A 26,813-nucleotide genomic window follows, 5' to 3' on the forward strand; every position below is an offset into this window, starting at 1 on the left:
GACGTAATGTATGGGGATTAACATAAGAATAAAAAATTTAAAAAAAAAAAAAAGAAACTGCGCTGTTGTTTAAAAAAAAAACAAAAATCAAAACTAGGCCCAACTTACGGTGCACCAGTAACCATCACACAAATGTGAAAGTGAACCAAAATGTCCGCATGCATCTTTCTTCATCGAAATGTGAATGTGGTCTCAAAGAGAAATTCGACTCACTCTCGACAGAAAGTGCAACATAACAATAGCTACATGTGTATGAGCGATGAACTTGAAAGCTTCATTAATTAAAGGAGCAACTGAAATACACTCCCTCAGACTCACTTAGGAAAAACGGCAAAGACAGAAGATGATCCTTTATAAGTAGATGGGAAAACATTAAAGCATCCTGAATTTTATGAAAAATTCATTTAATAAAAATTTTAGAAATAATGGTAATCATGAGAATACACAATCCAAAATGAATCAAATTTACAACAAGTGGGTTCTAACTAACGGGTCCCTGATTGAAGAGGACCCTAGAGAACTTCAGTACTCTGGAAAGAAAATGCTAATTCCTAGACCTCAAAAGCCACGGCCGGCTCATGAGCGAAGAGCTACCACTCGTGTTTCTGCAGTGCAGTCAATTAGGCTTCTTCCCTCTAACCAGCGCCAACAGTACGCTCATGCAACCGTTCTACCTTCTTGTGGTTTTAATACAAAACGTTTCACCTTCGAGATATGATAAATATCCAAATTACCAAGTTCATCTTCCTCCCACCCCTTATCTCGCCACCCACTAATTCCCTGTCCAGAAAAAAATCACCGAGATGTTAAACACCACTGTATTAGTCTCTAAGGGCTGCTGTAACAAATCATCATAAACTTGCTGACTTAGGACCACAGAATTCTCCTCTCACAGTTCTGGAGAACAGAAGTCCAAACTCGAGATGCTGGCAGGGGTGGTTCCTTCTGGAGGCTCCTAGCTTCTGGTGGCCACCAGCAATCCTTGGCCTTCCTGGACTTGAAAACGCCTCTCTCTAATCTCTGTCTTCACAGGACCTTCTCCTGCTTCTCCTCTTCTCTTCTTATAAGAACGCTTGTTATGAGACTTAAGATTCATTCATTTAAGATTCATTCAGATAATCCAGAATGAGGTCATCTAAGATCCTTAAGATCCCTAAGATCCTGCAAAGACCCTTTTTCCAAGTAAGGTTACACTCACAGGTTCCAGGCTGTCCTATCTTTGGGCGGGGGGGAGTCACCACTTCACTACAGTCACTGTCCTTCTAGGGTTAGCTATACCCTAATTACCAATAAAAGCTTGCTTCTTAAAAGAATTTCAGAAACATTATCATACCATCATCTTTTTTCCAAAGCTTGTTTTACTTCCAGTATTAGTTACCTGATAATTCTTTTCAGTTGGATCCATTTCCATAGAAATCCTCCTCTGAGTGTTTTCATTAGTCACCGTGAACAAGACTGGCATGGTCGAACAGGCAGATATCAAGGGCTTTACCCACAAGAATAGCATTTTCATGGACGACCGAAGTAGAAACCTTTTAGTGAGTCTTACACATTGACCTGGGTAGTCACCAGTTTCACTGAATTGTGTTTTCATTTCTCCTTATCCACCCTAATCAGGATAAGCACTCTTCTAACGAGAAGGTTAAACAGACAATTTTATAACCTGTCCAGGTACAAACATGCCTGAAGTGTTCAAACACTGCTTTTAATTTTTAAACTGTTACTGCTATTTAATTCATATACTAATAAATTCTCAATGTGCACATCTCAAATGAACTCTACTTTCTGAGAGAACGACTTCATGAAACGGGAATAGCTCCAAATTCTCTCATCAGACCAAAGAACCAAAATTTCAGATTTACTGGGTGATACAAGATTTCATTATCAATGTTAGAAAAGGGCTTTCTTAAATGAGTCTCCCCAAAACGCAGCTCACCTACCTTTTTTGAAGTGACCGAAGAAGTACCTCAGCTCCAAATTCAGGCACCCACCAACCCCAACTTTTGTCCTGGTGCCCAGAAGCACAAAAAACCTGCACGAAGCCTGGCAAGCCCTACCCGCTCCCCCAATGAGGTCTGACCACGTGCGGGCTGCTCTCTGAGGGCACGTACGTTTATATACCCACACAAAAGTTTCAAAGTATCAGTGCAACCCTTCAAGAAAAATGTGACTGATACAATAATTTAAAAATTAAGAAATTATACAGAAAAGCCCAGGAGACACCACAAAAAGAGAGCAACACCCAACATACCCAGCATCTTCTCAACTACCTAAGCTAAAAGAGCACATTTTGAATAAGGACTTTGCTACAAAAGCGAACAATATAGTATTAGTCTCTTTATCGAAAATGCTGCCTTTTCAATTAACACCCTTTTGCCTTATGCCCTGTTGTTGAAAATAAACCAATGGGCGTGAACAATTCATACCTCCACCAGGAATGATTGCCAACTTTGTTTCAACCAAGCCCATTTTTGCAGAGGAAGCTAGAAAGGAAGGAAGAAAATTAAAATTAAGTAAAATCCATTATCAGATTCAAATATTATGACTTGAAAAAGTTAGTAAAATCAGCTACAAATATTCTGTTTACTAATTAAGCCTGTGTTATGGAAATAGTAAACACTGTAAGTGATATACATTAAGAGATTCACATAACATTTCCTGTTAAAAATTGCTCGGCAGTGAATTAATTTTCGACGCAGGAAGACCAAGGTTATGACTACATAATTTGACCTGATACTGCCGAGTCATGTCTGCAGGCTTAGACCCCGTTAATTATTCAGGATGGGGAGCACAGGCTGTGTCCGACAAGCAGGAATCTCTAGCCGCCCAGAGAGCCCTCCAAATCAAACAGCGTAATATATCATATCAGATACAGAGCCTGTCAGGGCCGAATCTCTAGTTACTCTGGACAAATGGTTTTACTGTTCTGACAGCTGGACGGGGTTCCTCTTTCCGTGTTTTGTTTTCACGGCTACTTTAAAACATCTTAATTATTTCTTTATTTGAATATCCAAATGTACTTGGACCACTTCCCATATCCTAATTCCCAGAATCTGCACTCTTTCAGAAATGGACTACATGTACCTTAGCTTTTACATTTAAAACTCATGATTTCAGACAAGTAGAGATCTAAAATAAAGTGGAAAGGGGAAAAGAGTCCACACGGACTAGCAGCTACAAATCCCAAGAAACAGTCAAAAATTATTGAAAACCTAATTATATTGACTAGTCTTAGCAGGCAGCTGCTCCAGGAGTGATAGTGAGGGCCAGGGGAAGAACGGTGACAGACAGCTGTTGCCTGCTTCACCCAGTCCTTGGTCCCAGGGCCCCTCTGTGTCACCCCAGTGTGACCATATGGTGGCAGTCTGCGGGGCTCTCGCAGGACAGGGGGAGTGACGGCCGTGGTGCCGGACTGCCTGGGTTCCAATCCCAGCTCAGCCACTGATTCTGGGCCTGTTACGTCTCCTCCCCGTGCCCCGGCTTCCTCCAGCACCAGAGAGCGCCTATCACAGAGGGCTAGTGGGCCGACTGTGCGAGCTAACACACGTCAGGGGCTTCGAGCAGGGCTGGGCACCGGGTCAGCGCTCAGCACGCAGCCAGCACTAAGTGTTCTCATTATTATTTTCATCATCGCCTCATCTGACCCACAGGAAACCAAGCAAGACGAAAGTGAACCTCAAAGAGATTAAGTTATCATTTCTGTAGCTGACAAGAATTAAGTGCTTGGACTGGGCACATGCCACAGATTAGTTCACCTGATCTTCACAACAGCTCCTGCCATTTCCCCCATTTTAGAGGAGGAAACGGATCGGAAAAGGACAGGGCCTGTGATTCAAATTCAGTTCTGTCTGACCCAATTCCCATTCTCCTCCCCTACTTGCTAAGGCCAATAAGAGACTCTATCAGACTGTTTTCTTAACTGGGAATCTTCAATACTTCATCAAGTCCAACGGGTGACCTCTTCTAAATATTCTACTCAACAACAGAAAAGAATAAAATATTTGGAATTATCTGAAGAGTAAGCACAAACCTCATTTCTGATAGGATTAATTCTCACCTGCTACGCGTATATCACATGCTAGAGCCAGCTCAAGGCCACCACCCAAAGCAAGTCCATCTATCGCTGCAATTGTTGGCACTGGAAGGTTAGCTGAAATAGACGGAAAGATTTTATGTTTCTCCAGGAAGATCATTACTTTACTATGTAATTTATTTCAGACTTTTTGTGAATTTATTTTTAAACGGGATACCATATTCAGAATTGTGTAGTCCTTTTCCTTTAACAAAATAGTCATTTCCTTTGTTATTATTCTTCAAAAACATGCGATGATTGTGTAGAGTTCCACCAAATAAACATGCAATAATGTCTTTAAGTCTTCCCATATCATTGAAATACTTCCATAAATATTTTTTGTTGAATTAGCACAATTACAGTTGCAACTTTGTAATCTTAGAGTCTAACGTCTTTTTTTTTTTTTAAGATTTTATTTATTTGACAGAGAGAGACACAGGGAGAGAGAGACAGAGAGAGCACAAGCAGGGGGGAGGGGGAGAGGGAGAGGGAGAAGCAGGCTTCCCGCTGAGCAGGGAGCCCGACGCGGGACTCGATCCCAGGACCCTGAGATCATGACCTGAGCCAAAGGCAGACACTTAACCAACTGAGCCACCCAGGTGCCCGGAGCCTAACATCTTTTATGAGATGTTTGGTTCATACAAATTTCTATGTGAAATGACTTAGGTATAATTGCAAAATTCATGATCCTTTATGGGTCACCATGGTACTCAGAATGACAGTCTCATCCAATGAAGTAATAAATCTTCTCAAACCAGACAAAAGCCGACTGAGTGGCTGCTGGGGCCCTGCCCACTGGTTCTATCACTGAGGAACGAGTACGACGCGCCCTAGCTAGAAAATGACCAGGCTCTCTATCGAACGCACACTTGAGATGGAAGAGTCATCTGAGAAGGTCCTGAGGACCTTCCCAAAAGCATGCCTGGGAAGGGGTCAGCCAACCACAGAGCTCAAACCAGACTTTCCTGAGCCCCGAATATTGTTTTAATGAGATTTTGTAAATTAGAACATACAAATTTCATTTTTATAACTGGTTCAAAAACTGACTGGTTAATTATTCTGTGAAGCAGACTCCTCCTTATTAATTTTATTTTTGACAATGGTAATGTGAAGCGAGGCTGGCCAAACTTATTATAGTATAAAAAGAACGTGGTACCATCTCTTCTTGACTGCTCTGACAACAAATAAGAAATAATAATCACGTGGCGTGACATATTGGCTAATGCTACAGGGGTAATCTTATTGTAATACATAAATAGAGCAAATCAACACATTATATACCTTAAACTTACACAATGTTATATGGAAATTATAACTCAATTTTTTAAAAATAGGTAAAATGTAAGGAAGGAAGTAAATAGGTAGTACCATCCCTAAAAATCTCTTTCTTCCACAGGTATTCTGAAATATGAAATTCCAGTCAGAGAGATTCATTCTTTGACTCCTTTTAAAATACACAAATTTGTTGAAGTACACTGAGGTTTAGTCACACATGAAGGAATTTATCAGACTTACTTCAAGAGTGAAGTCTGAAAAGGCTGGGATGGAGCACATACACATACTGCCCCCGAAGACAGAAGCACTCCCGGGAGAGCAGGGATGGATGGGGCTGCAGCGCAGATATGCTTCAACTGTTTGGACCTGCCTGAACATTCGGGGGGGAGGTGAGGGTTCGAGGGGCCAGGCCGGACTCAAAGGTACTCCCCGGGTACACTTCACAGCACACTTGGTGAACAAATAAACAGAAAGCTATGTCAGGGTCTACCGTCAGGAAATGAATTTAATGAAAACACAGTATCTGGTTAAGTTTATCTGTCAAAAAAAAAAGAAAGAAAGAAAGAAAGAAAGAAGGAAAGAAAGATCAATAAAGAAATATAATGGCAAGTGCATCTGAGTGGCTTCCAAGATCATCTCCAACCACGACAAGTCAAGTGGAGCTACTCTGCTACCCAGCTCTCAATCCTCTCTTTCAAGAACCTAGCAATAGAGATGACCATTATTGCTAGACCCCTCCAGTCTCCTGCTTCCCCAGTTGCATGGGTCTCCCATCAGAACCTTCCCCTTGGCTTCCTTCCAGCTCACCCCCCAACAGAAACTGCCCAGGAGGTCTCATTCCCACCCAGAACTTTTACCACACAGAATACCAAGGATGTCCAAATCCCTACCTCAAACCCAAATCTCCCTCTCAACTTCAACTCTCTGACTACCTGCCTCTTGGGACAGCTCCATTTAAATGCTTTCATGTTCAAACCAACTTCTTGTTAGTCCTTCTTCTAGATTCTGTTTCACACGCGGCAGTATCTCCACCCACCAAGCTACCCAAGACAGATACCCAGAGTCATCCCGGATGTCCTCCTTCCCACAGCTCACAAAGCTGCAAGCCCCCCTCCCTTTCCTACAGCCAGAGTCCTGGGTCCCTTCATTCCTCAGCAGCACGAAGTCCCTAACAGACTTTCACCTGCGACTGGCCCCTTCCAATGCCTCTTCCATATTTCCTGTATTATAATCTTTCTAAAATGCAAATGCAGTCATGCTATTCCCCCATTTAAAACTGTACAATGATTTATTCCACACTCGGGATAAAAATGGAGAAAACAACTAACATGGCACAGGAGGCACCTGATAAACTAGGTTCTGTCCACCTGCCCCACCTCTCTCCAACCTCAGGCACATACTCTATGTTCCAGAAGTTCTTCCCATCCATGCCTGTGGACAAGGTGCCCTCTGCCTGGCATGCCTCGCTAGCACCTAATGATCTTTCAAGGCACTGTTCAAAAGTCCCTCCCTTTGCACCTCCATGGCACTCTGTACGTACTTTCTAGCAGAGCATTTACCACCGCACCACCCATTCTGAAACAGAGATGAACATCACATCAGTGCTGGAAAACAACACCCTTCTTCCTACACTGGGACTGTTTCTTCTGTCCCTGTGACTTTAAACCCCGTATTCTCCCTGCTTTTCTTATTATGAATTTCTTTCACTAATACTTTAAAGAAATAACATGAATATATGTAGCCCAATGGAGCTACAGAAAATATCGATAAAGTGTAAAGGGTTCCTGAGCGGGGGAGAGAGACCAGGAAGAGGATGGAAGTGTTCTCTCCTTGCCCTGTGAAAATGCTGAAGGCACTCACCAGCCACCTGCAGGAAGCTGGCTCTTCAGAGATAGGAACCATAAAGGTGAGTTTAAAAGACCTCTATAATCAAACCCAGGCCTGAAATATATGTACGACTGAGTTCCAGTTTCTGAAAATTCCAACTCCTAACTAATAGGGGTTATCTCATATTCTTTAGATTCCTGCCCCCCAAATAGGAACAAATTCATATGCAAAGAGGAATTTTTCTTCGCATCAAATCGTGAACTGAAAATGTAAACTAAGTACACAGGTTGAAGGAATAAGTTGACTATAAATTACAAAAGTAAAATTCCACAAGTTCATAAGCCCTGAAGCACCCCAGTAAGCATACAGCAAGATTACGATCCGTGGTCATCTATAATGTTCGTAACACTACATCAGGGAACAGATGCCTCAAAAAGACCTGGCAAGGCTTTGCTCTACAATTTTATTAGTAATATTTTCAAATAAATATCATAATTAAAAATCACACTAGCCAATAGACAGTTTAAAAGCTTTTATTTTTTAGAAGTATAGAATGTCATTAAAAGGAAAAAGAGGTAATGCACATTAAAAACACAAATACAAATGATTAGAAAATATACCCTCCCTTTCACTGTAAGAGGTGCTATAAACAAACATTATGATGATAAAATAAAACGATGGGGGAGAAGGCATGCGCACCAGGCAGGTTTCAGGTTCTGCCTGACCTGGAGTAACAAGGTAGGAACCAGGAGAAATAAACAAATACAAACATGCTAATCTGGGAGATGGGGGTGGGGGCGAGTGGTGAAATGAATTGTCTCAAGCTCAAGTTTTTTAATCCTGAAGTTAAAGAAGTAACACTTTCCCCCTATATGCTTGTATTCTTTGGAAATAATGATAATTATTTTTAAATTTGATAGTTAAAAACTTAAGAAATTTTCCCAATGGGCTAAAAGTTTTTTAACATTACATTTTATGTGAAATATATAAAATAAAATTACAAAAAATGTAGGGTCAGGTCCTTATACAAAACAAGAACAAGGAAAATAGGGTATTACCACTCTCAAATCATTAAAAAGGTAAATTACTTTCTCCTTTCAAATGCTAATGAACATAAATTAGCATTACATAAAGCAGTCTATAAAATTTTTCCTACTAAAAAATTACTTAAGTAGAACAGTTCAATTAGCATTCAGTGAGTAATTAAATTTCAACCATTTTACAATATTATAAATTCTGAAGTTCTAGTGTGTCAACTGTATACTTCAATTAAAAAATTTCTTTAAGAGGAGGGGGGAAAATGGCAGAGGAGTAGGGGACCCTATGCCAGCCATCCCGGGAATTGAGCTGGATATCTACCAGACCACTCTGAGCACCCACGAAACCAGCCTGAGATGTAAGAAGATCTGGATCTCTACAAACAGAATATCGCAGGCGGTTGGTTTTGAGGTACAAAACGGGGAACCGTGATAACGCTGGCAGATATCAGGATAAATGGCAGCGGGAAGGTGCCTGGCCGTGGGGATCCTACACCGCTGGTGAGCGACAGCATCACTCGCTGGGGACGGACCGGTGGCGGCGGGGAAAGGACTTTAGGGCAGCCCCTGGGGCGGAAACCCAGAGCGGCGGGGTCACGGGCACGCAAACTGCAGCCCCCCGGACGGAAACACAGAACGGCGGGGTCGCACGGGTGAACTGCAGCCCCCGGGGTGGAAACCCAGGGTGGCGGGGTCACGCGCACGCAAACTGCAGTCCCCGGGAGGGAAACCCGGTGCGCCAGTGAACTGCAACCCCCGGGGGTGGAAACCCCAAGCGGTGGAGTCACGCACACGTGAACTGGGAGCAGCTGGTGGTTTTAGAAGCACAAAGGGCAGAGACAGGCCCGACCTGGAGGCAGGAATGGGGAAACTGCGGAGGGGCGCACAACCCAGGACGCTGCAGTTTATAGCAGCACGGACAGAAACAGATACAGTGCGGCCTGGAGAGCTCCCTGAAGAACAGACCGCGGTCTCTCTGCTCTGAGGCAGAGGGTTGGAAACGGTCTCTTCTGCTCTGACTCCCGGAAGAGACGCAGAAAGCCCCAGGGAAAGGCGCCAGAGAACAAAAGCCCCAGAGACTGATTCCCACTGAACCCATCCCCCGCCACAGGGGCGCAGGGCAACTCCGCCCAAACAGGGTTGCCTGAGTAACAGTGCGGCAGGCCCCTCCCGCAGAAGACAGGCTGGGAAAAAAAGAGGCCAGCAACCCTAAGGTCCCAAGAAAACAGGTGCATCTGGCTTGGGTTCTGGTCAATAATTTGGACTCTATACATTCCCTCAAACACCCATCAACAGAATGACTAGGAGGAGGAGACCCCAAAACAGAAAAGACTCAGAGATTATGATTTATGCAGCAGATTTACAAATGGATGCAGATATAACCAAGATGTCGGAGATGGAATTCAGGCTAGCAATTGTGAAGACAATGGCTAGAATGGAGAAATCAATTAATGGCAACATAGAGTCTCTAAGGGCAGAAATAAAAGGGGAATTGGCAGAACTTAAAAATGCTCTCAATGAGATCCAATCCAATCTAGATAATCTAACAGCTAGGGTAACTAGGCAGAAGAGAGGCAGAAGAGAGGCAGAAGAGAGAATAAGCAATCTGGAAGACAGTATAACAGATAAAAAGGGAAAAGAGGAGGCCAGGGAAAAACAACTCAGAATCCATGAAAAGAGAATCAGAGAAATAAGTGACACCATGAAGCGTTCCAATGTCAGAATCATTGGAATCCCGGAGGGAGTGGAGAGAGAGAGAGAACTAGAAGATGTATTTGAGCAAATCGTAGCTGAGAACTTCCCTAATATGGGGAATGAAACAAACATTTGAGTCCTAGAGGCAGTAAGGACCCCTCCCAAGATCAAGAAAAACAGGCCAACACCCTGGCATGTAATAGTAAAACTTGCAAATCTTAGAACCAAGGAAACCATCTTAAGGGCAGTTAGGGGGAAGAGATTCCTTATGTACAGAGGGAGGAACATCAGAATAACATCAGACCTATCCACAGAGACCTGGCAAGCCAGAAAGGCCTGGCAAGACATATTCAGGATACTAAATGAGAAGAACATGCAGCCAAGAATACTTTATCCGGCAAGGCTTTCATTTAGAATGGATGGAGAGATGCAGAGCTTCCACGACCGGCAGAAGCTGAAAGAATAGGTGACCACTAAGCCGGTCCTGCAAGAAATATTAAGGGGTTCTATAAAAGGAGAAAGACCCCAAGAGTGATCTACAACAGAAATTTACAGGGACAATCTATAAAAACAACGTCTTCACAGGCAACATGATGACAATTAATTCATATCTTTCAATAATCACTCTCAACTGAATGGCCTCAACGCTCCCATAAAACGGTACAGGGTTGCAGACTGGATAAAAAGACAGGATCCATCCATATGCTGTCTATAAGAGACTCATTTTGAACCTAAAGATACATCCAGACTGAAAGTGAAGGGATGGAGATCCATCTTCCATGCCAACGGACCTCAAAAGAAAGCTGGGGTAGCAATTCTTATATCAGACAAATTAGATTTTAAGCTAAAGAGTGTAGTTAGAGACACAGAAGGACACTATATCATTCTTAAAGGGTCTATCCAACAAGAAGATCTAACAATTGTAAATATCTATGCCCCCAACATGGGAGCAGCCATGTACATAAGCCAACTGTTAACCAAAATAGAGTCATATTGATAACAATACATTAATTGTAGGAGAGCTCAAGACTCCACTCTGAGCAATGGACAGATCATCTAAGCAGAAAATCAACAAGGAAACAAGAGCTTTGAATGATACATTGGACCAGATGGACCTCATAGATATTTACAGAACATTCCACCCTAAAACAACAGAATACTCATTCTTCTCGAGCGCACATGGAACTTTCTCCAGAACAGACCATATACTGGGTCACAAATCAGGTCTCAACCGATACCAAAAGACTGAGATTATTCCTGCATATTCTCAGACCACAATGCTCTAAAACTGGAATTCAATCACAAGAAAAAATTTGGCAGAAATTCAAACACTTGGAAGCTAAAGACCACTCTGCTCAAGAATGTTTGGGTCAACCAGTAAATCAAAGAAGAACTTAAACAATTCATGGAAATCAATGAGAACGAAAACACATCGGTCCAAAACCTATGGGATACCGCAAAGGCGGTCCTAAGGGGGAAATACATAGCCATCCAAGCCTCACTCAAAAAAACAGAAAAATCCCGAATTCACCAACTAACTCTACACCTTAAAGAACTAGAGAAAAAGCAACAAATGACGCCTAAGCCACGTACTAGAAGAGAAATAATTAAAATTAGAGCAGAAATCAATGAATTAGAAACCAGAAACACAGTAGATCAGATCAACAAAACTAGAAGTTGGTTCTTTGAAAGAATTAATAAGATCGATAAACCACTGGCCAGACTTATCCAAAAGAATAGAGAAAGGACCCAAATTAATAAAATTATGAATGAAAGGGGAGAGATCACGACTAACACCAAGGAAATAGAAACAATTATTAGAAATTAATATCAACAACTATATTGCCAATAAACTGAGCAATCTGGATGAAAGGGAGGCCCTCCTGGAAACCTATAAGCTGCCAAGACTGAAACAGGAAGAAATCGACAACCTGAATAGGCCAATAACCAGTAACGAGATTGAAGCAGTGATCAAAAACCTCCCAAAAGACAAGAGTCCAGGACCTGATGGATTCCCTGGGGAATTTTACCAAACATTCAAAGAAGAAATAATACCTATTCTACTGAAGCTGTTTCAAAAAATAGAAACAGAAGGAAAACTTCCAAATTCATTCTATGAGGCCAGCATTACCTTAATCCCCAAACCAGGCAAAGACCCCATCAAAAAGGGGAATTTCAGACCGATATCCCTGATGAATATGGATTCCAAAATCCTCAACAAAATCCTAGCTAATAGAATCCAACAATACATTAAAAGGATCATCCACCACGACCAAGTGGGATTTATCCCCGGGACGCAAGGGTGGTTCAACACTCGCAAATCAATCAGTGTGATAGAATACATTAATAAGAGGAGGGAGAAGAACCATATGGTCCTCTCAGTTGATGCAGAAAAAGCATTTGACAAAATACAACACCCTTTCCTGATTAAAACTCTCCAGAGTATAGGGATAGAGGGAACATTCCTCAAGCTCATAAAATCCATCTATGAAAAACCCACAGCGAATATCATCCTCAATGGGGAAAAGCTGAGAGCCTTTCCCTTAAGATCAGGAACACGTCAAGGGTGCCCACTCTCGCCACTGTTGTTCAACAGAGTACTAGAAGTCCTAGCAACAGCAATCAGACAACAAAAAGAAATAAAAGGTATTCAAATTGGCAAAGAAGAAGTCAAACTCTCTCTTTTCGCAGATGACATGATACTTTATGTGGAAAACCCAAAAGACTCCACCCTCAAATTACTAGAACTCATCCAGCAATTCAGTAATGTGGCAGGATACAAAATCAATGCACAGAAATCAGTTGCTTTCTTATACACTAACAACGCAACTGCAGAAAGAGAAATTAGAGAAATGATTCCATTTACAATAGCATCAAAAACTGTAAGATACCTCAGAATAAACCTAACCAAAGAGGTAAAGGATCTATATTCTAGGAACTACAAAACACTCATGAAAGAAATTGAAGAAGGCACAAAAAGATGGAAAAATATTCCATGCTCACGGATCAGAAGAATAAACATTGTTAAAATGTCTATGCTACCCAGAGCAATCTATACCTTCAATGCCATCCCGATCAAAATTCCAATGACATTTTTCAAAGTGCTGGAACAAACAATCCTAAAATTTGTATGGAATCAGAAAAGACCCCAAATCACCAAGGAGATGTTGAAAAAGAAAAACAAAGCTGGGGGCATCACGTTGCCCGATCTCAAGCTATATTACAAAGCTGTGATCACCAAGACAGCATGGTACTGGCACAAAAACAGACATACAGACCAATGGAACAGAATAGAGAACCCAGGTATGGAACCTCAACTCTGTGGTCAAATAATCTTCGACAAAGTAGGAAAAAACTTGCAATGGAAAAAAGACAGTCTCTTCAATAAATGGTGCTGGGAAAATTGGACAGCCACATGCAGAAGAATGAAACTCGACCATTCTCTAACACCATTCACAAAGATAAACTCAAAGTGGATGAAAGACCTCAGTGTGAGACAGGAATCCATCAAAATCCTAGAGGAGAACATAGGCAGTAATCTCTTTTGACATCGCCCACAGCAACTTCTTTCAAGATACATCTCCAAAAGCTAGTGAAACAAAAGCAAAAATGAACTTTTGGGACTTCATCAAGATAAAAAGCTTCTGCACAGCAAAGGAAACAGTCAACAAAACAAAGAGGCAACCCACAGAATGGGAGAAGATATTTGCAAATGACACTACAGATAAAGGGCTGTTATCCAAGATCTACAAAGAACTTCTCAAAGTCAACACCCAAAAAACAAATAATCAAGTCAGAAAATGGGCAGAAGACATGAAAAGACACTTCTCTGAAGAAGACATACAAATGGCTAACAGACACATGAAAAAATGTTCATCATCATTAGCCATCAGGGAAGTCCAAATCAAAACCACACTGAGATACCACCTTACACCAGTTAGAATGCCAAAAATGGACAGGGAAAGAAAGAACAGATGTTGGAGAGGTTGTGGAGAAAGGGGAGCCCTCTTACACTGTTGGTGGGAATGCAAGTTGCTACAGCCACTTTGGAAAACAGTGTGGAGGTGCCTCAAAAATTTAAAAATAGAGCTACCCTATGACCCAGCAATTGCACTCCTGGGTATTTACCCCAAAGACACAGAGGTAGTGAAAAGAAGGGCCATATGCACCCCAATGTTCATAGCAGCAATGTCCGCAATAGCCAAACTGTGGAAAGAGCCGAGATGCCCTTCAACAGATGAAAGGATAAAGAAGATGTGGTCCATATATACAATGGAATATTTCTCAGCCATCAGAAAGGATGAATACTCAACTTTTACATCAACATGGATGGGACTGGAGGAGATTATGCTAAGTGAAATAAGTCAAGCAGAGAAAGTCAATTATCATATGGTTTCACTTATTTGTGGAACATAAGGAATAGCATGGAGGACATTAGGAGAAGGAAGGAAAATTAAGGGGGGAAATCAGAGGGAGAGATGAACCATGAGAGACTATGGACTCTGAGAAACAAACCGGGTTTTAGAGGGGAGGTGGAAGGGGGGAATGGTTAGCCCAGTGATGGGCATTAAGGAGGGCAGGTACTGCATGGAGCACTGGGTGTTATACGAAAGCAATGGATCGTGGATCACCATATCAAAAACCAATGATGTATTGTGTGGTGACTAACATAACATAATAAAATTTAAAAAATAAATAAATAAAAATTTCTTTAATTAAAATTTGTTTTTTAATCTTAAATTTTATGTACTCTTAATATCTCCCTGAAAGACGTCTCTCTTAGCAAATTTTCTTCGGGAAAAGATGACTCATCCCAAAGCACATGCTCGTTTCACGGTTACCTCATATGCTTGTTTTTACATCCAGTATTTTTTCTGCTTGGTAGCGCTTAATACTCTTAGTGGACTTAATACAACACACTTCAGAAGGGCAGATCATCCGCCTCAGAGAACTGAGAAATATCACGACGGCAGTTGGGTAAGAGCGTGGCTGGATGACACGGGAGCTGCCGGGAGCAGAGACTATTCCCAACAGCAAAAGGAAGAAATTATCACTCAGCAGGTTACGCAACCAACGGGATCAGATACTATTTTGAGTTTAGTACCAGGAAATAGGCCACGTATGACAAAGAAGATAATAATCCTTTGAAATGCTCCTAAAAATATAATTAAAAGCAAACAATTAAAGTTTGGCTATTTCAAGAAAAACTAAAGGAGCTGCACGGGAAGGCTCTGGTCTACCTCAGTGTCAGCAGGAGGACCCCAATGACGGAGGGACACTGTGGAGTTAGGAGACCAGGAATGAGGGAAAACAGGGAGCAGGCCTACTTTCAGCTCTGAGAGAGATATCATATGTAACAGAGGTTTTCAGATGTTTCCAGGAAAATATAAATTCAATTATTAAGGGAAAATGCTAGTGTCAGTTGTGATTTTTAAATATGGCTTTGCCTGAAGAATCGTGTTCTTATACAAAACAGAAATATGTCAAAAGAAATGCTCATATAGCATACTGGAAGTCTGACCTTATTGAAATCATTCAAAAAGAACAGAAATAAAATCAAGATTGAAAATTATAATAAATTCCTAATTATCATGAATTCCAACTCAAACTTTTTTACCTTCATGCATCGTCTCCCATTCCCATCATCAAGTTTCAAAGGAACCACAGAAACAAAATACAACCCCTCCTGCCCACAACATGCAGGTGGCTGTGCCTCTGGAAGCCCAGCCGGGGCCCCTGAGCAAGAAGCCAGCCTGGACGCCAACACACACTCGCGCCTCAGCACACAGTGGGGGTCAAGCCTGTAAACGGGAGCCACTGTCCCCAGGAGTCAGGGGGTGACCACTCTGCAATCTGAGAAAAGATACTCGATTTTTCTCATCCTACCTCTTATTTACCCGTCTTCTTAATTTTCCATATAGCTGCCTGTGTATCGAGCACATACAACAAAGTGCTTACTATGCTGCACTGTCCTAAGCACCCTACGAATATTACTCAAACCTCCAACCTACCTGACATCAGAACTACTACGACCTTCACTGCTGATGGGGACACAGGGCAGAGGAGTTGCCATCACTTGCCTGGTGCGACCACAATTCGAGCTCAGGTGGCCTGGCCTGACTCCAGGGACTTGCTCATAACCATGACTGCCCATCACCAGCTCTCACAGCCCGGACTCAGAGCCGGTGAGCCAGGACTCGGCTCTGCAAGACAACGTTCCATCCTTCCGGAAGGACCTGTGACCCTGAGTCTGAAGAAAGGGAAATGCTGAGACCCCGTGAGAAGTCTGACAAGCACGCTGGCTCTGAGTTCTGCTAACTGCTGGAGACCTAGAACAGCGCATAGTTCACCAGGTCCAACCAAGGGAACCAGGGGAACGGGGAACAAGACAACTGTACAGTTGACTGTAACAGAATTCTGACTTGAGACTTCCCCGCAAACCTCCCACCCAGACTGTCCCCAGTGCATGACTACAGGTTATTAGACAAGGGCCAACACCTGAGCATCCCTTTCCTACCAAAATTCCAAAACAAATAAAGCCTGCCTGGGGAAACACAAAGAAGGGTAAGCAAGGTGAAGCCCCCACACACTCCCACTCCACAGCCTTGTCTGGAAGATTCCACCATCAACTGCTGCTCCAGGTATTCACTACAATGAATGAATGAATGAATGAATGAGAGAGAAAGAGCGAGCTCTTGGCACAACAAATGCTGCCTGACATGACACATGTAGTTATTTCCATTTCTGACGAAAACGTAACACTAGAGGTCGTTTATTTTTACCTGGTAGGAAACAAATACGCCCTCCTGCCTGGCCTTCATGAGCTCACAGGCTCTATATCCTTGCTTTGCAAAGCACGGCTTGTGGACTCGGAAGCTTGCTGTGACGTACAACCCCAGGTCCCACGCCACAAGGACCCACCAGGAGCTGCATTTGAATAAGATCTGCAGGTCAAGTTCTGGACACCCAGCTAATCCACAGGGAACCTGCCCACCTCCCCATCCTGCAGGGTAACATGCTGACCCACTACACAGAGAGAGGAAGCAGTGAGAGCCCTAACTCTTTCCGTAAGACCCAAGTGGAACGGTAGGAAAGACTTAACACACCAATGTTTGCAGCAGCTTTATGTGCTACATCCGTATGATGGAACACTACTCAGCAAAAAAAAGGAACCAACTGCTGACCGACCCATGCTAAACAGCAATGAACCTCAAAAAAATATGCGGAAAGATAACATGCAAATTAATCCGTACTGTACTCCATTTATTAAAAACTCTAAAAAGGGAAACTAGTCTCCAGTGATGGAAAGCAGCTCAGTAGTTATCTGAGGACAGGAAGGGGGTGGGAAGGGGCAGGGGAAAGGGATCACTGAGGGCCATGAAGAAACTTCTGGGGGTGATGGACATGTTCACCATCTCGGTTGTGGTGACGGTTTCAACACACAGTACACACCAATACGCGCAGCTTATTGATGTCAGTTATACCTAACAGATCTCTTCCTAAAACGTCTACGACTGGAGTAGTATGAAAATGATAAATCCAAGAGAGTAAAGTATACTAGTTTCCTGATCTTTTATAAGCAGGTCAATTAAATATACAATTGATATTTATTTTTACAGATATAATTTACAATCAAGTAACACAGGTATGAATCAATTTACAATTATAAAGAAATAGCATTAAGAAAAAATGATGAGAAAAGTAAAGGGGAACAATTTGGTTTTTTTAATTGAAATATAATTGACATACAATATTATATTAGCATCAGGTGTATAACCTAGTGATTTGACAATTCTATACATAACTCGGCACTCACTCACCAAGGTAAGTCTGGTTACCATTGGTTACCATACAACATTATTATTATATTATTGCCTATTCCCTATGCTGTCATCTCCATGACTTACTGATTTTATAACTACAAGTTTGTACCTCTTAATCCCCTGTACCTATTTTACTCATCCCCCCCCCCAACCCTCTGACAATCCCAGTTTGTTCTCCCTATTTAAGCATCTGGGTTTTTGTTTGCTTGTTCATTTTTTTTTTTTAGATTGCACATATAAGTGAAATCATATGATATTTGTCTTTCTCTGGTCTGACTTATTTCACTTAGCATAATACCATCTAGGTCCACCCATGTTGTTGCAAATGTGAAGATCTCATTGTTTTCTATGGGTGAATAATATTCCACTGTGTGCGTGCGTGCGCATACTACATCTTCTTTATCCAACCATCAGTGGACAATTAGGTTGTTTCCATATCTTGACTATTGTGAATAATGTTGCAATAAACAGGGCTGCAGATACCTTTTCAAACTAGTGTTTTCATTTTCTTTGGGTAAATACCCAGTATTTACTGGATCATATGGTAGTTCTATTTTCAATTTTTTGAGGAACCTCCATACAATTTCCCATACTGGCTGCACTAATTTATATTCCCACCAACAGTACACAAGGGTTTCTCTTTCACCTCATCTTGACCAAAACTTGTTACTCCTTATCTTTGATACTAGCCATTCTGATAGGCATAAAGTGATATCTCATTGTGGATTTGCATTTCCCAGATGAGTGATGTTGAGCATCTTTTCACGTGATTGTTGGCCATCTGCATGTCTTTGGAAAAATGTCTGTTTAGGTCCTCTGCCCATTTTCTAATCAGATTGGTTTTTGGTGTTGAGTTGTAGGAGTTCTTTATATATTTTGGATATTAACTCCATATCAGATATATATCATTTGCAAATATCTTCTCCCATTCACTAGGTTGCCTTTTTGTTTTGTCAATGGCTTCCCTTGCTGTGCAGAAGCTTTTTGTTTTGATGTAGTCCCAATAGTTTATTTTTGCTTGTTTCCCTTGCCTGAGGAGACATATCCATAAATATGTTGCTCAGGGTAATGGGGAGGGAAGAATTCAAAACTAGAAATATACCAATTCTGTCGCTGCTCATAGTAAGAAGTCAATAAAACTTTCCAAAGGAAAGGATCAAATACACTACGTAAAGTTATAATAAAAATAACCAGCTGAGGGACACCTGGGTGGTTCAGTTGGTTAAGCGTCTGACTCTTGATTTTGGCTCAGGTCATGATCTAAGGATCATGAGATTGAGCCCGTTGACCGGCTCCACTCTCAGCGGGGAGTCTGCTTGAGATTCTCTCTCCCTCTCCCTCTACCCCTGCACGCACACTCACTCTCTTCCTCTCTCACTAAAATAAATAAATCTTAAAAAAGAAACCCACAAAAAGAATCCAAAAAAAAAAAAAAAACATACAGCATACTTAATATGATCTTTTAAATGTAAAATCACCAAAATCAAAAGGCACAGAAAATCATGACAGACATTAACACCACAAGTATCAATACATGTAAAGAAGCTGTATTCATCTAGTAAGGAAAAGATTCCATATGGATCATAAAGCAAAACCCAATGACAAGTAGAACATTAGAGAAAATCTACAACAAGGAAGAAAATAAAATTTTAAAAATCTGAAGGATGGGTATGGTGTATCTCAGCGTCAAATACAAAGAAATTATCTCATAATCTTAATAAGTAATGGGCAACATTTGAGTAAAAGCATTAAATGGGCAAAAGAGAAGCACTTTATTAGGTTTAATAAAGGAAAAATCCACAACGAAGATCTAGCGGCAATAAAATATCTACTACGCACAAAATAACACAGCAGCAGCATCCACAAAGCAGACACACAAGGAACAACAGAGTCATCACAGCACAAACGTTACAGCCACTCTCCGGCCATTATACAATAATTAAACTAAAAAATTATAACAAAAATACTAGCTAATCGGGGACAGACAAATATGGATGGCCTGAAGGCAGCTTCTTCCCCATTTTAGTAGCTTAGCAGAGACAGCGGGCTCCACGTGTGAGGATCAATCCAGGAGAAGTGCAGGCTCCAGCCACCTGCCTACAGAGCTGGTTTCCAGCAAGGCCACCTTCCCGACTGGAAAGTGTCCAGTGTACATGGCCGTACAGATGTTCTCTTCCTCCCTGGTGCTAAATATACACAGCATTACAGAAATGGGTCCCACGCTCCCAGAACTACGTCCCCTAAATGTCTTCTACCCCAACAAATTATTTATTCAAATGGATAATATAAAAAATAATAAATGGGCTTATCCTTAGCTCAGCTACACCCTCCTTCCTTCCCAGAACACCTCCGTGCCAAGTGCCCTGTGAGTCACGCTGGCAGGAGGCAGCCAGCACCAACCCCGTTTGGCTGTGACAGGGAAGCTGCCCCAGGTGGGATGGTCAAATAAGCAAATCTCCTCATCAGCGCATCTAAAGCCACAGCCTTCAGCGTAGCTAGTATCAGTGATTAAGAGAACATTTTGCCCGTTTCTACACTTTATTTTATTTTTCAATTTGTTCCAAACCTTAGACAGAAGCAGGATTTCTATTTATTAAGGCTCCCTTAGATATCATATAATATGTATGATGTTTTCTGCACTGTTGTTCGTCATAGTAAAAAACTAAAAATTATCTAAATGTCCATCAATAAAGGAAATAATTACATACATTATCGTATGTCTATAGCAAATAATACAAGTAAACAATTTTTTTAAATGCAGTGGTAAAACATTCCACACTGTAGAAAACTAGACTCCAAACTATGCCCAGGAATAATTTTTCAAATACAATGTCTATCCCCCAGCCAAAGGATAACCAAGAAAACAAGATATAGTAGAAAAAAAAACATTAAGAAAACATCCATGCAAAATTGAGATCCATAATCTTCAAACGCTGACTCTCAAATAAAGACATAGAAGCCAAGCATGAAACCGTAAATGATAAAAACTGACACACGAGTTTTTTAAAAGAACCAAAAAGTATTTTAAAATGAAATAAAAAACTCAATGTTTGTAACGAATTGGGTGCAGCTTATGAGACAATCAGTGAGCTAAAACCATTCAGAGACAGGTAAGGAGGAACACACATGGAGAAGACGGAAGAGGAGACACAGGCATACAAGAAGGTCTGACATGAGCCAAAGTGGCAGAAAACAGTGAACCAAACATCCCTCGTCATGGGTTTAAAAGAAAGCAGCAAATGTAACCCAAAGAAAAAAAAAATTAATGAAAATCAGGATGGAAATTAATAAAAGAGAAACGAGAGGGGACTAACAAAACCCAAAACAGATTTCTGAAATGTATACTAGAAGTGATAAAGCTATGGAGAGGCAGATCCAAGAAGAAAACAGAATGGGGGCGCCAGCAAGCAGGCTCAGGAGTGAAAGGAGAAAACCACTGTTGACTCCTCAGAGAAACTAAGAGAACCTTACCAATGACTTCATGCCGATGCATTTGAAAATCTAGATGAAATGGATAAATTCCTAGAAAAGTATTAATTTCCAGAAATAAAACTTAAAAACAGACAACTTGTTTATGTGGTCATTTTCATATAAGTGTTTGCAAATAATCTAAATCAGTGTATAGGTACAAATATACATATTCATGTAAAAGCCAAGAAAAGACCTAAAAATACTCAAATCATTAAATATTAAAATATTAAATCAGGGCACTAGCAGTAATTACTTATCTGGACAGAAAGGGAATGGGGAAAAGCTGCTAAAAGAAGTTCTAATTTTTTACATTAAACACACATTCAGATATGCCTTATGGAATTAAAAGCTAACGAACATAAAAAAGCCAAAAAAAGAATGAAAGTGATTTCCCTTTTCCCCTTCAAAAAAGAACGAAAGTGAAATTCTAGAATATTCCAGGCTAATATTTTAGAGTAAGTGACAGAGCTTGGTTGATAAGCCCGCTTTGGCTATATTTAGCAAAACAGTCTAATTTCCACACCACCATCCAAAATCATAATGTGATTAATACCCAGTGGAAGTCAGCAAAAGCAACAGAATTCCAAAAAGGGAAGGAGAGAGGTCCTAAGTTGCAAAGGGAAGTGTAACTCTACTCGAAACTATGACTCAGTAGGCGGGGGATGTTAACATTTCTAAGGGAAAACGAAGGACTCCTAAACACTTGTGTCAGTTCTCCCTCAGGATGATGAAAGGATAAAGAAAACGGTAAGCAGGATCTGGAAGTTACCACTTGGAAAACTAGTAAGTACAGTTAACTTGAGTGTTTCATCAATCAATCCTTCACATACCGTAACTGAGCTCTTCCAATTTCTACTTATTACATCAAATTGGGGGGGGTGGGGGGAGAAATGTAAAATACATGCTGGAATGCATCCAATTTAACAAAACTAACACTTATTTAAAAAATCTCCTTGACCTTCAAGCAAACAAAAAAGGCACAGTGAACATAAAACATTTCGGGTCAACCTGGCAGACTGACAATTCTGCAAACCTTAAAAATGTTCTTTACTAAACAATTCTTAATACATCTAAAATCAAAGTCAAATAATCAGAGGATAGCAAAGAAAATGTAACAAGTACACAACCTTTCAAACTGTATGGGACAGTAGGCACTGTGGCAGTAATTAAGTATTTTCACAACAAGCTTTATTTCAAGTAAGTAAAACACAAATGAAGTATCTGAAAAAGCTCTGAATGGTGGAACGATGATAAACTATCAAACTCTAAAAAAATCCATCACAATTCACAGAAGCTCACCACATCTTGGTAATGGATAAACTTAACTTTTCTGCAGCAAAATAAATACCTTTGGCAACTTTTTTGGGAAAATGATAAGCTGAGCTAATGTCTGATTTTTTGTGAGTAAGTATCAGATGTCTCTAAGTCAAATGGAAAGCTTAAAAGGGATATATCTGGAATTTATGCAAGCCCTTTTGCATTCATTACTCAAGAATCTCTAAATATTAAAATGGGATGCTAGGGAGTTTTAAGTGGATTTATACCTTTACAAAGCACAGGCCTTAGTGTAACGTGTTATGTAATTAAAAAGAATACAATGACTAAATGCATGAAGTGACAAATACACTTTTTAAGCTTTGGTAAAATGTTATCATACCTTATTCATATTTAAAAGCTCTGCATCATACCTCAGAGACTATTATTAAGCCACAGTAAATCAGACTTTATGCTTCAAAGAAAGGTTTATACAAATTTTTGAGAAAAAAACCTTCCAAACACGCTCACCTATGATTTATTTATAAGAAATCAAATTATGGGAAGTTTTCATTCATAAGCAGGGTAAGTTTCAGATAACATTTTTTCGACCTGGACCTACACCAGAAAGCCCAACAGTCTAACTGAGGGGCCTTCCAAAATCGTCCAAGGAATGGAGCTTTTCCATCGCGGCCAGCCCAGGAAGCAGCTGCCCACAGCCCCAACACTCATCTCGAAGAGGACACTTGTAAAGGGACCAGTGACGACAGTGCTGCCTAATTCGGCCGTCCACTCTCCCCATGCACCCTCCTGGACACGTCAGCAGCACGTGATCGAGGCTCCCAAATAAAGACTTTCTTCCCTTGGCTCTCAGAGAACTGTTTTCTTCTTATGGCTCTACCCTGGCAGATCTTTCTGAGTCTCCTTTCTGGTTCTTTTCATCCCAGTCTTGGAACATTAAAATGCCTCAGCTGGAAATGCCTGGCATTTTAAAGGATTACTAAGGAATATGCTTTACAAAAAAATCATCCACATCTCACTGGATTCTACAACTGAAAATTCTGGTGAAAACCTATTTTAAATATCTCTTTATCATTAGACAACACTTCTTTGAGGCCTCAACTTAAGAAGGAGGTAGACTTGCCCCCTCAGAGTTTCTATTTGAGAGAGAATTCTAAAATGTTTTGTAGCTCTTCATGAAATACCATCTAATGAGACAAGGCTTACCATCAGGAGGGAAGTAACACTTCTGCTCCCCACATTCTGTATCACTAATTTGCACAATGGGGGTCCCAACAGTGGCCTGCCCTTGTCACAAGTGAAAACAGGAAGGAAGGTGCATAGCACGCAGCTGGAGAAGGGGTGACAGGTTAAGGATCAGCAGCTTTTAGTAGATCTAGATCATTTCATGTCTGTGCATCTGTGATGGCCTGCTCAGGCCTCAGATTTCAAAATAACCCGTTCCTTCTTTCAGCCTAGGCATCCCATACCTGAAAGGGGAAAGGACTTGAAACCATGATTAACGTTTTAGATACCTGAGAATTCACCACTTCTTTAGAACGGAACATCTCAAAAAGAGCTTTTTGTTCTTGAAAAGAGCAACAGAACGAAATTTTGTTCTAGGATTTTGGAGTTACTTTTTAAGAAGAGCCTTTCTAAGAAGCTAGGAACAGTAAAGTAAGGAATTCAGTGACTCTGAATAAAATACAGAACTTCTTTCTGATCTCTATTTTAATAACACAGAACAGCTTTCAAATGAGTCCCATGCCTGTAAGTTCCTTACAGACTCTTTAAAAACAAGCAGGGCACAGTAGTCACCGTGGCCAAGAACAAAGTCCATGGCCCTTGAGACCCCAGAGAAAGATCCTCCAGGTGTGGAAATGCAAAGGTAACAGGGGGCAAGAGGAAAAAGTGGTACCAGACAGACAGGATACACTCTGATTCATACCATTACTGACGGTGTGACAATGGTTGTGACAACCAGCTCACAAAATTCTCGAAAACCAGCAATCATCCTGAGTCTCTATGAACAGGCGTCAGCATATCTGTGCATGAAAGAGCCCCACGAGTGCGATGCGGGGTCCTCACCCGCCGCATCCGCTCACATCCTCCGGACAAGACCTCTCCCATGGACACAAGGGCCCCCGGAAGCCCTGCTCAACAGAAAGCAAACTGACCGTGCCAGAAGAACTGGTGGGGAAGGACCAACCAACCAAGGAAAGTTGGACGCCTATGTGCAGAATCTGGTCCAAAAACCAATTTTGTTTACACTCAAAAGGTTTTTTACTCTCCCTTGAAAACCTTAAAACTAGGAGATTTTTTTCTAAAAAATCTAGAATTCTGGCTTCTCTTGAAAATAAGAATCAAGGTGGAATATGAAGAAAGTTACTCAAGAAATAACATTAGAAATGTTTGCAGAATTCAAGATAGATGAGTATTTTAAAAACTGATCTAATTTGGCAAATATAAAGAATGTATGTAGCATACCCATGTAAGGAAGCATAATAACAGACTTCCTTAAGATTACCAACGTAAGAATGGTGTCACAACACCCTATCTGCCCATGTGTTCCTCACCTACTCTTCCATCGGCCTTCCCAAACCCAAAAGTAATGACGACTGTGACTTCTCTGCCTATCACCCTCCTTTTTTTCCTGTGTGTGTGCCTGTATGTGATTTCAGTATACACACATTTCTAAACTATATACTGTTTTGCATGCTTTTAGTTTTATAAAAAATACATTGTTTTAATTCAATGTTTCAAAGATTTATCCATGTTGTTACACCTGTAGTTATTCATTTAGGCACAATGCTATCTACAGTACAACTGTACAAATATACAAAAACATTCATCCATTCTCCTGTCACTGAAATTTGGTTGTCTTCAGCTTTTTATTATTAATAATATTGCTACTATAAAGTCTTTTTCTTACATCCTGGTATAAGCTTCCCTAGGACACATGCACAAAATGCCTATAGAACAGTGTAGTTTCAAACTCCAAGTAGCAATACATTCATTGGGTCAAAATCAGGTGTTTTTAGGGGCACCTGGGTGGCTCAGTCATTAAGCGACTGCCTTCAGCTCAGGTCATGATCCCAGGGTCCTGGGGTCGAGCCCCGCATCGGGCTCCCTGCTCAGCGGGGAATCTGCTTCTCCCTCTCCCACTCCCCCTGCTTGTGTTCCCTCTCTTGCTGTGTCTCTCTCTGTCGGAAAAATAAATAAAATCTTAAAAAATAAAAAAAATCAGGTATTTTTTAAAATAAAAGAGCATAGTATCCACATGCAGTGCACAGAGAAAGGTTATTATTTTCATGAACCTTTGATGCCCACCCTATGTGTTTATTGGGATAAACTGTGGGCACGTTTTCCTATGGGTCCAGTAAAAAGTGTTAAAGGGCTTATCCTCTAGGTAAATGCCTCCTAAAGAAGTGAACTTTCGAGTCTTATGGAATGAGAATGTTCAACTTTGTAAGACACCACCAAATTGTTTTCCTAAACAGTTACATCAATTTGTACTCTCATCAGAGGTGAGCCAATATGCCTGGTGATCCACCTCTTCACTAACTCTTGGTGGTTTCAGGCATAAGAATATGTGGCTCATCTGACAGATGTGTGAAACGTGACTCTCTCTTGTGCTGTCTTACACACCCCCAGGCAGCATGCACGCATGTGTGTGCTGATTCATGTATGCATGCATATACACACACACACACACACACACACACATACGTGAACGCTTTGGCAACTATGTGTTTCAACTATTTCTTCCCAGTTTGTAGCTCTCCTTTCTACTTTCTTTATAGCACCTTCTAATGAACAAATGTTCTTAAGTTTAATCTGGTAGAATTTATAAACCTTTCCTTTTATGGGCTGCATTTCGTGTTCAACGATTTTACTCCATCAAGATCATAAAAGTTCACTTTCTTTCATAAATGCAGTCAGCCTTCGCCATCCCCAGCAAATGCTTCCTCTGTCCTGTGGCAGTCTCCCCATTTATGTGTCTGCTGGGCTTCTGTATTCCACTCCATGGTTCATTTGTCTATCCCAAAACCTGTAACATACCACCTTAATTTACAAATCTTTAAAATAAGTCTTGAGTGCTAATAAGCCAAGGCCCCGTATCTTCTTCTTTAGGAATGTTTGACTATTTTGAGGGCTTCATTATGCTCATCAGATTCCTCACCAAATTCATGCTGAGAAGGTAAGTGTCATTACATTGAATCTGTACATTGAATCATTTGTGAGAATCATCTTTTTGATCCTGAATCCTCCTATTCAAGAAGATAATGTGTCTCCATTTCATTTTTTTAATGTCTTATGACGAACTTTCATAATTTCAAAATAGCTTACGTATATTTC

General features: G+C 41.0%; 1 protein-coding gene across 7 annotated transcripts in view; it reads right to left on the reverse strand.

Annotated features, from left to right (window-relative positions):
• The window catches only part of AUH (AU RNA binding methylglutaconyl-CoA hydratase), a 191,565-nt gene that overhangs the window by 117,222 nt on the left and 47,530 nt on the right, over window positions 1–26,813 (reverse strand). For all 7 annotated transcript variants that reach the window (XR_010407553.1, XR_010407552.1, XR_010407554.1 and 4 more), the window contains 2 exons: window positions 4,058–4,150; window positions 2,427–2,483 (listed from right to left, as the gene is read on the reverse strand). Coding sequence is in view for 4 of the 7 variants with exons in the window: in XM_045882137.3 (XP_045738093.1) it covers window positions 2,427–2,483; window positions 4,058–4,150 (150 nt within the window). In the remaining 3 variants the exon portion in view is untranslated. The remainder of the gene's footprint in view (window positions 1–2,426; window positions 2,484–4,057; window positions 4,151–26,813) is intronic.

This window comes from Mirounga angustirostris, unplaced genomic scaffold (assembly GCF_029215605.1).
Source record: "Mirounga angustirostris isolate CCGP_5_RB_7025 unplaced genomic scaffold, mMirAng1.0.hap1 SCAF_15, whole genome shotgun sequence".
NCBI lineage: Eukaryota > Metazoa > Chordata > Mammalia > Carnivora > Phocidae > Mirounga > Mirounga angustirostris.